Source organism: Athene cunicularia (genome assembly GCF_003259725.1).
Source record: "Athene cunicularia isolate RWA chromosome 9 unlocalized genomic scaffold, athCun1 chr9_part1, whole genome shotgun sequence".
Classification (NCBI taxonomy): Eukaryota; Metazoa; Chordata; class Aves; order Strigiformes; family Strigidae; genus Athene; species Athene cunicularia.
Genome location: NW_020799110.1, coordinates 17,612,398 through 17,622,469, shown reverse-complemented (window position 1 = coordinate 17,622,469; position 10,072 = coordinate 17,612,398). Strand labels below are relative to the sequence as shown.

General features: G+C 36.2%; 1 protein-coding gene across 5 annotated transcripts in view; it reads right to left on the bottom strand.

The window, feature by feature from the left end:
- The window catches only part of TRIP12 (thyroid hormone receptor interactor 12), a 79,375-nt gene that overhangs the window by 17,644 nt on the left and 51,659 nt on the right, over positions 1–10,072 (bottom strand). For all 5 annotated transcript variants that reach the window (XM_026855340.1, XM_026855341.1, XM_026855342.1 and 2 more), the window contains 13 exons: positions 9,710–9,778; positions 9,426–9,591; positions 8,647–8,764; positions 8,349–8,505; positions 7,887–8,040; positions 7,149–7,377; positions 6,283–6,401; positions 5,454–5,661; positions 4,267–4,367; positions 3,967–4,141; positions 3,424–3,565; positions 2,302–2,493; positions 1,433–1,584 (listed from right to left, as the gene is read on the bottom strand). In XM_026855340.1, the coding sequence (XP_026711141.1) occupies positions 1,433–1,584; positions 2,302–2,493; positions 3,424–3,565; positions 3,967–4,141; positions 4,267–4,367; positions 5,454–5,661; positions 6,283–6,401; positions 7,149–7,377; positions 7,887–8,040; positions 8,349–8,505; positions 8,647–8,764; positions 9,426–9,591; positions 9,710–9,778 (1,982 nt within the window). The remainder of the gene's footprint in view (positions 1–1,432; positions 1,585–2,301; positions 2,494–3,423; positions 3,566–3,966; positions 4,142–4,266; positions 4,368–5,453; positions 5,662–6,282; positions 6,402–7,148; positions 7,378–7,886; positions 8,041–8,348; positions 8,506–8,646; positions 8,765–9,425; positions 9,592–9,709; positions 9,779–10,072) is intronic.

Below are 10,072 nucleotides of genomic sequence, written 5' to 3'. Positions count from 1 at the left end.
GGGGGGGGGGAATGATATGCAAGTACCCATTCATATGTTTTTTAATATGGATCTAAAGAGACAACTTGAAAGCACCTCTGTTCTTTCTTGCCAAGTATAGATTATGTACATGTTCCATCTCACCAAACTATCAATACTCAAGCTAGCCATTTTTATACATAAACCACTTGGGCTGCTTCTATTTCCAGGTACTAGTGAAAGACTACCAAATCTTAATGCCTCAAAAGTTCTCATAACATTATCCACAGTGAGACTAGCAGCCAGACATTGCTACAGCAGTCTGACTTCCCATGTTTAATTTTCTATCAAAAAGAAAATCAGATTTTTGCTTCTGTGAGTAGCAGCTTTATAACTTTGGTAGCTATCCCAGATTTTTAAAAAGTGGTGCATATTAGGAAGCATTATAAGATTACAGAGCACATACTCTTTGCAAAAGCCAGTATTAAGATGATTAATTTCTTCAAGTATTAGAAATCTCTGTATTGCATTCTTTCCCATGGATTTTAAGTTTCACAAAAAACAAGTACTGAACTTTAATGTAAGTTAATTAATGCTATAGTATGAGGCTCTACTACATCTACTATAATGTATGTTGCGTCACAATCAGTGACAAAAAATCCATGATGTTTTACTACTTGGGAGACAGAAGACGTCTGGCATTTCATCAGGCTTTAAAAAATAGTTTTGAAAATCAATTTTTGAATGTTCCTCCCCTCCTAATTTCCATACAGTCAGAAGAATGTCTATAACTGAATTGAGCTTTTGACCAGCACCACAATACACTTTCAAAACTTACATGCAACTTCCAACTGAAATAGATGTACTAACAGCTATATATCAACTGAAAAAGTATTGATTTATTCAAGAAAAGTAGAGAAAAGAAATATAGGTCTTCAATCACTCAGATTAGTTACTTAAAATGCAAGTAACAAGCTGTATTCCAAACTTAATCTACTTTAAGACACAGGGCAGGTCTACAGTTATATGCTGACAGCCAACAGTTATCACTCAATCCATTACCATCCTAGAGAACAGAACTTCTCAAGAACAAAGTTTAGCCCTGTAATACAAACTCTCAGAAGTTTAGTTACATCTCTAAAAACATATCAGTCTCAACAATAAATACCTTGTTTCTTTTCAGTGTTTGTTACATGGGGACAAGGAAAATATTTGAATTTTTAAAGCTTAGTTTTAGACATTGAATTTAAAATTACACATCCACCCTCAATCTAAGTGAGAGAGATTTCAAGATGATAAGCATACATATGGTTAAATACTCAATCTTCCATTGAATAAAAAAGCCAATTGTGTAATTGCTTTTGTCTTTAATAGGGCCAGAAGTTTCCATCACCTCTTGAAACTTTTAGCATTGAAGCAAGTTTTGGAAAACAAAAGCTTCCAACAAAACTGTTACCTGAGCATTAATCCTTACCTGCTCCCTGTTCCATTTCCACTAGGGAAGTCATGCACTTTGACAGGAAACTGTTCCATCTGACTGAGGCAATTGTTCATTTTATGGACTAATGCCAACAAAGGTGCATTTTCTAATGGCTCTAATCTTCCAAGGGGTTCTTCACCAGGAAGCTGAAATATATTCCAGGCTTTTAGTTACATTCTTGAATTAATCCATTGTAAGCAATTTATACCACAAATTGTTTTTTAAAATGAAAAAAAGAAAAACTAAAATTAAGAGTCACTGCTCTCCGTTAAAATAGCAGAAGTATCTATGATTAGATGACACATCGCAAGTTTAAGACAGACTTGTTTCAAAGAACTTTCCACTCCTGATTTTAACTGACTAGCCCTACAGATACTAAGCATTCACCCCAACCATGAGCAAAAAGCTTCATGGAAGCTGTAGTTATCTACTTTCCTCTCTTCCACTTAATATTTATTCCTTTAAAAACAAGATAATTTAGTTTCTTGCAGTACTGAGGACTAAAATAAAGCAAGCGATAAGATTACTCTTCAAACTCTTTCCATATCAACTTCTTAAAACTCAGAAACAGCTTTCAAGTTGTTCAAGACTCAGACAATCGGCCATTCAGGATTTTTTTTTTCCACTGTTGTGTGGAATTTTCTGCAATTACATGGTATTCTAAAAAGTGTATGACCTGCAAAGACATAGAACCATGTGAAAATTATAAAGTTATGCAGTTTAGGCATTAAAAAAAAAATAAATATTCCTTCCATACTCCAACTTTAAGACAAGGTCATTCTGGGACCTCTCAGATGGTCAGGTAAGTACAATTTGAGAGCAAGACAACTAAGAATGACAAAACAATAAACAAGGAAACTTACTGGAGAAGAAAAAAATACATGAAGAAATCTTTTCAATCTGATATCCCTGCTTACAGCATCTTTCTCACTTTTAGATGTCAAATAAAGCAGCAGTTGTTTAACAAACCCACTATGCTGGATTTCAAATGAGGAGACGTCAGACTCCGAGACAATGCTACGGATTTCTACAAGGCACTCTGTTCCACCATCCACCTGAAAAATATGAAGGTAATATTTTACTACCCAGGTATTAAGAAATTAAGTAGTACAGTTTTTTTCTCCTACTGCATAGAAAGCTCTAAAGGGAGCAAAAAGCAGGGGAAGTCTGGAGTGTATAGTAACTCAATACAAAGTGACAGGGCAAATAATCTGAGGATAAGCAATTTCTTTAGTCAAGAGTAGACACTACAGGCAACATCTACATATTTCCCATTATAAGAGAAATGCAAGGTCCTATTTCTGTGTCATGCAGTGAAAAGATGAGCCCCAAAATTTTTATAAAAAACACACACCACACTAAAAATCCTCAAATAAGTATGTATTTTACATGACATCTGTGTGGGAGAGATGAGGAGGCTAAGTTTCATATTTTAAGGATTGCTTAGATCAAAGCACAAAACATAACTCAGCTGTTTAACTACTTTAGAACTTACAGGTTCAGACAATCTATCAAGGATCACAAATGTTTGAGAAGCAAGGCTCAAGTTCTTGAGATGCTATAGATTCAACCCAAATTGTATTTCTTTTATCCTTTCTACAGAATGCTACTTCCACCACCTTCCCACCCCAAAAGTTCTTATTCCAATCTATTTTCTTCTTTATGTATAAAGTCAATCCCTAACATTTAACTGCAGAATTTTAAAATTTGAAATAAAATGATATGTAGGTGTCACATTGCTAGGAATCAAGAATACCTGTGTTCATACTAGTGATTTATTTTGTTATATGTGTCAGAGCTTATATACTAATAATAAAAATATTCCAAGCAAACCATTGCAAATGAAGAAATACCATATCATCATTTACGGTAACAAAGACTATGCTTAAAATATTTGCCATGCAGTTTAAAACTGTCTAGCTTCCTCCTAAATACTTCTACTGCTTCTACACCTACTCCCACACTCCAAGATTGCCATTTCTAACCTGGAGGTTGAGTTGTTCAGTTGCAGTGCAAAGTCTCTGTAATACATTTAGTGCAGGATTGCTTCCATCCATGTTTTCAGAACTAAAGTAACGTTCTACAAATTTATGGGCTTGCTCCTTAATCCAGCCCTTAATTTTTTCTCTGTGAAGAAGCACACAAAAGACAGTCACACTTAGCATTTCCATACTCCAATGCTGCAAGTAAAAGTACAGCCAGACTATCATTTTCCTCATGTTTAACAGCAGTCACAGACGAAAACTCTTCCCTCTTACTCCAACCCAGTAAAATCCATTCTCTACAGATTACTTCTTGCACCATTTTTCCCAGTTCAACTGTTCCCCAGCATGCTACTTAATAGTTTAAAGAGGTTTTTTTCCTCTACCTTTACTTCTTGATTCTTCTTCCAGAGTTATTTTAACAGTGGTTAAGCTCAAGTTTTTTTGATAGGTGCTACTTAATCACCTGATGTCTTATCGTAAGAGATTAACTGCACCTCAAAGTCTACATCATATTACAAGTATTTTGATGTTTTGTGTCTGTACCTGTTATTGGAAATGGTATCCTTGGATGCAGCCCTTGCAAGACCACTTACTCCTGCTGTTCGTGCTGGTTCAATATTATTACTGTTGGACTGTGTGCTTAATCTTCCCCATGTTTTAGGATTTAAACTTGCCAAGAAAGAAGATTTAGGAGATTGAGTAGTAGTAGGGCTTTTAGCTGGAGGAAGCAAAGACAAAATTGAGAGAACCAACAGGTTATTACAGCTAGTACTTTTGACATCTTAAAATCTTGCTTTTAAATTTAAAAGGAAATAAGAGTATTACATTTTAATAATGATTTACCTTGATTGTCTGCTTTGTCATCATCTCTTGGAGGAGAGTATTTTGGTCTCCTTGGCCCTCGTTTTGGCAGTCTTTTCCTCTTTAGAACATCACTCAGTCGTCTGTCCAAATTTAAAAATGAAGTAACATGTTTCTATCCACCGTATTCATATGCATACCCATTCCTCAGTTTAAGATGCATCTGCCAGCTATTTGCTCAAGAATTATAAAAAGTTTCCTTCTCATAACAAGGAGGTTATAAGGAAAGAATGATTGCTGGGAGAACACATCTCGACACTGTTTTAATTGGAAGGACAAAGTGACTACTCCATCACAGAAAGAAGGGGTTCTACTTGCTGTCACCTTTCTACTATGTGAAGTAAAGAACAGCCAGAAGTGCCTCTAAATAAAGGTTTCTCATAATTTTCAAGGTTTTATTTGTGTGGCCATTTGTTTACTCATTTAGTTGAATAACCTTAAAAAGAAGGAAAAAAAAAATCCACAAATCTCTGCTAAATAAACACCAAAAGACACTGGATATTCGACCTGCCTCCCTCTGTCAAAGCCTCTATAAAAATTTTCAACAATTTATGGTGTTTCTAGCACCAAGCCCTATACTTTCCAAGCTCACATATTTCAATACTGGTTTAAAGTGAGCTTCCTTATGCCAATACATTAAAGACAAACCTTTAAAAGACATTTAAAGGCAAACTGTGTAACACTAAAATAATTTATTCCTACAAGAGATTTTAATTCAAGTGTTCAAAATGGTTGCATTCCAACAAAATAAGTTAAGGATGATTTTTCCCCCTCTTGTCTCCAGCAGAGAGGAACCACACACCATATTTATCTTTTCTCTGAAAGAAATACTGTCCTCATTGGTTACAAGAGACTACAGTTGTTGGTCTTGGCGTTCTCCAGCCTCTCCCCAAACAGCATATTGTTTCATATCATTACATCATAATTATCAAGTGACTAGTTTGCTGGGGTTTTTTTTAACATTTCATATAAAATGTATCAAAACTACCCATCGATAGCTTCAAGACTATTCCATTTTAGAACCTTAGAGGAAAATGCAGATGATAGCATAGCAGCCCATGTCAGTCAAGACTTAAAGACACACACACACACCCCCGAACACCACCAAAAAAAACCCACCCAAAACACATCCCAACAGATTGGTTTTTTACAACAAAAAGTGCACTTACCCCTGTGGACTCAGATCCAAAGAATCCTCCCGGCTGTGTTGTAAGCTGGGAGAGCCCAAATCTGCAGGTGCATTACTGGCAGCAGTGGCTGTTCCAGTACTTATTGTTGTAGTGGTACCCAGCGTTCCCGATCCATTAGTGCATACTTTTGGTGGGCTTGTTAGCAAAGCCTCAGATTCTGCTAAGTTTTTCACTTGGTGCATCACCCCTTTGCAAAAGAAGAAGTCTTTGTTTGGTGGGTTGGTTTGGTTGTGGGGTTTTGGTTTTTTTCAGGGGGAGTGAGTACAGCAAGAACAAAGATGTTTTAAAAGGCAGAGGTCTGTTATTTGAACCTCTACTTTGACTATGGCAGCATTGGCTCACCCTACCCATCAATACTAAGTTTTAAAAGCAGTTCAATCATTTCTTCAAAAAGTTAAACTACATAGTTTTAAAAAACTAATGACAGCAGCACAAACAGTAACTAAAGAAACCCCCAAATCCCCAGTGGATTAGAACAAAGTCCACCTGCTAAAGATTCATCAGTTTTGTCCATGTAGACTACCCATGTAATTTCAGCAAGCCACCTTCAACCTAAATGTTTGCTAGCACCTAGGAAGCCTGTACAAACTTGTTTCAGATTCAGAAAAAACAAGCTTGTCTCCTTCAGAGACTTGGTCAGCTCTTCTCTAGTCATATGATGATAGCTTGCATGGATTTGTCTTTATTATTCAAGAACATTATTAACTTTTTACAGCTTAGGGGAGATAAAGTGAGGGATAAAGTATATGGATTCTATACATACATACTTAGAATACTAAAGATGTTAAAAAAGGAAACAAGGATTTACCTTCTCTTCTGAAGTAAACACTAAAAATATCAGGTAACTTTTGCATTAAAATCTCTGCCATCTGCAAGGCTCCAACTACTATCTTAAGGTCTTGACTTGACAGCATGGAGGCAATATGACTAAAACAGATAATTTATTAGAATTAGTTTTGCCTTTTCATTTGTCTGCTTTTTGGGAAAAAAAAAATAAAAATCAAGCCAGTTCATCTTGCATACATATTACTGAAGACTGAAAGCAAACAAAGTTCATTGTGCTTTTGTAAAAGCTACAATTAAAAGGACTGAAAAAGTCCTCTTCCCATCTAAATCACTTTTACAACATTTTAACATGTTGCATAAAGGAAAAGAGAAAGTTTACTTTCTTTAAAGAACATGGTGTTCCGGAATCTGGTACTGCCTTTGAAAAAACAGTCAGTTTATTTTCTAATTGTATAATTTTATCTAGATCCGTAACTTTATGGTATAACATGTAGAAGTTTCACAAATAGAACTTACCAGTTGAATGCCATGAGAGTCTGTTACTGTTCACATTGTATTAACTCAAAAGTCATCTTGCCCTCAGAAAAGTTTATACAGGCAAGTCTTAGAAACCAGGAAAACAGTAAACGGTAATATTATACATTACTAGTACACACAGCCATACAGGTAATCTAAGTTTCTAATAAGAATGCCTAGAGTTGGCACTTACTGAAAAATCTAAAATGCAAAAAAATCATGAAGAACTGGCAGCCTCAGCTTTTGGAAAATAAATAAGAATTTTAAAGTATAATTTTCCCCTGAAAAAGATTATTCTTTTTTGAAAAGCCACCACATGTCTGAGCTGTTAAGCTCAAGATTAGTTTCACTCACAACAGTTAATGAACCCACCTTGAAACAGCATGATTTTTCAGCACATCTTTCAGAAGTTCAGCATCAGCAAAATAAATTATCCTAAGAATTGCTCTAAGGCACTTGTGTCTAACAGCAGGTCCAGCTGAAGAACTATATACTTCATAAAGAACACCAAACAATGTTTTGATAAAGGATTTTGCCAGTTCTGGGTCCTCTTTCATTAGTTGTGCTCGAGCATCATCCTTCTTCAATTCTGAATGTCCACCTGCGAGAAATTGCGCAACAAACCAGTGCATAGTTGTTTGCATCTCTGCTCTGAAGATTACTTTGTTAAAGATGAATTAGTTTAGCTCTTGAATTGAAAAGATATCATTTAAGAGCCAGAAGTAGAACTGATTGCAAGAACTTAGGTACAAATCCTCCTCTTCCAAGCAACTGTATTTATTTTTTCAGTTTTCATATATATTTCTGTATGGTACTAAGCCTTTGTTAAATAAAAGGGTGTATGAACAAAACTTTCAGGAATTTCTACAACAGGAACAGCCCTAGCTCTACTATCCCCACCCACAGTTTAATGCATTTTCAGTTTCCAGGAAAAGAGTATACATGTTATAAAGAATGCATTTCAACAGTTTGAGCTGTGTTGTAGAAGTCAGATCAGATTGATGTTCCACAGAAACCGTAAGAAATATCAGCTAAGTAGTGGATTGTTGCATAACCTAACATAAATTAACCACAGCTAGAAACACCAGGTGTCTCCTAAACTGTACTTACTAGTGTTTGTATTGGCTAAAGGGTTTGGTTTTCGCTGAATGGCACGTGCTGTTCCAGTATCCTCATTTATTTGCTGCATAGAGTTGAAGTCAATAGTATAGACACGCCCAAGCGTAGACAGGCTTATCTCATCCTCACCAACCTGATGAGCTGCCTAAAACCAAGAAAGAGTTCAAAGTTAAGAAAACCCTATCAAATAGGAAACTATATGAAAAGTGAGGAGAGGGGCAATACAATAGGAAAATCAATGACTGACAGAAATACAGTAAGAACAGTGACTAAGCAGTTCACCCTGAATAGCAAAACAGTGCACTGTTAGAGCAGGAGGTTTAGGAAACTCACGTATTTCTTACTCAAAAAGACGACGATCAATACATTCAAAGCCATGAAGCAAGCACTCAATTTCCTATACAGCCACATGCATAATTAAAAAATATCAACACAAATGTGTGGAATTGCTACCTCTATTATTCGACTATCAATCCTGTTATAGGGATGCCAGAGACCTCTGTCATCTCGCCACTGCCATATTGCACCGTCTGTATTTTGTGCATTTCCTTTCTTTAGCATAGTATCAACAGCAAAGATTCCCTCTTTTGGCAGGCAAGGCATCAGTTCACTGTAAGGAACATTAAAACATTTTTTTACTAGAAATATACAGTAAGTTCACCTCGGCTGAAAATTGTTTGCCTTGATTTTAGAGAAGTTAGGGATTTTAACATACCAACCAGACTCAAAACCTAGGGCTGCATTAACTTACCAGATAAGAGAAGTAAGCTCATAAAGTTCTTGAGGACTTCGTGGAACAAGGTCAATTTGTTCCTGACAACTCCCATTTGAGGCTCCACAAAGAAGGAAGTGAAGCGTTTCTGCAATATCTATAAAAATTATTATTCATGAGATTGCCTATATCAAAATATAAACTCCATTTTGTGTTGGACATTACACAGAAGAGGCAGTCACTGCCCAAAGCAAACAGACAGTAGAGAGTAAGACAAAAGCCATCTTTTTGAACATAAGAAATGTGTGTTTCCTTAGGTCCGGGGTTTGCACTTTTTTTGGGTGTTTAGGGTTTGTTTTTTCCTTTAAGGGATGTATCAATATACAGGGCACAAAAGAAAACAGGGGAACATAAGGCAGCTGAAGTGACAAGTCAAATTTTGGAAGATGGAAAGAAGAAAACAAGTGAGAACTAAGACAGCTACACAGCAGCTACTTCTCTATGTTTTCCCTTAGAAAAACTCCTTAAATCACATGTTTCCCCCATTTGGTAAAGACTGCAAAAAGAATTAATTCAACTTGTGTTGGAATGAGAGTAATCTGCAGCTAATACAGACTCAAAATTAGGTGAGCACTCCAATGACAACACCTAGAGGCAGGAAAGGGGAGAAAAACCCCTCAGGAAAATAAACTTTCAACAAGATTAACTAAACTCTGTATCCCAGAGGAAGCACAGAGCAGAAAAAGAAAAATAAGAAGAACACAGTATTTGTATAATCAAGTGAAGATCCCCCAGAATATGAAAGGGTAAGAACTCACTTTGCTTCATAAGTTGGACTGCAAGTGTAGGGCAATTGGAGCACATTAAGGAAAACATGCGCACCACCATGATGAACATTCCTGAGCTCAGGACAGGAGGCGTCACTACCAAGAGTTGCTGGATATTTGTTAACAAGTCCTTGGAAGCAACCTGCTGGAGCAAATTCTTTAGGAGGGAACAGCAAAATTGAAAACGTTAGTTTGACTTTGAAAAGTAAGCCCCTAGGAGGAACTGAGGGAGAGAAGGAAACAAAAATCCACCCAAAAAACCCCCACACCCTTACCTCCTCATGCTGGAAGTTGTCCACTAGCCGTGCAAAACAGAGACAAGTGCTTTCAACAGACTTTTTGTCCTATTATAAAAAAAGTTAAGTATTTGTTTGAATTAAAGTACTTTAACTTGCTTTAGATTATCCTGTCATTTTGAGGCATTCATAAAATTTCTCCAAAAAGGCCAGCTGAATCACATTTTACAGAATATTACAGCTCTGAATTTTAAATTCATTGATACCGTCTAAACTGACCTCCTGATATGGCTGTGCTCCTGTATATTCCCTGGGAAACACCTCACACTTGAGCACAAATACCTTTAGAGATGAATAAATGGATCTATAATATCCTTTTTGGATTCTACAAGGAGGAAACAA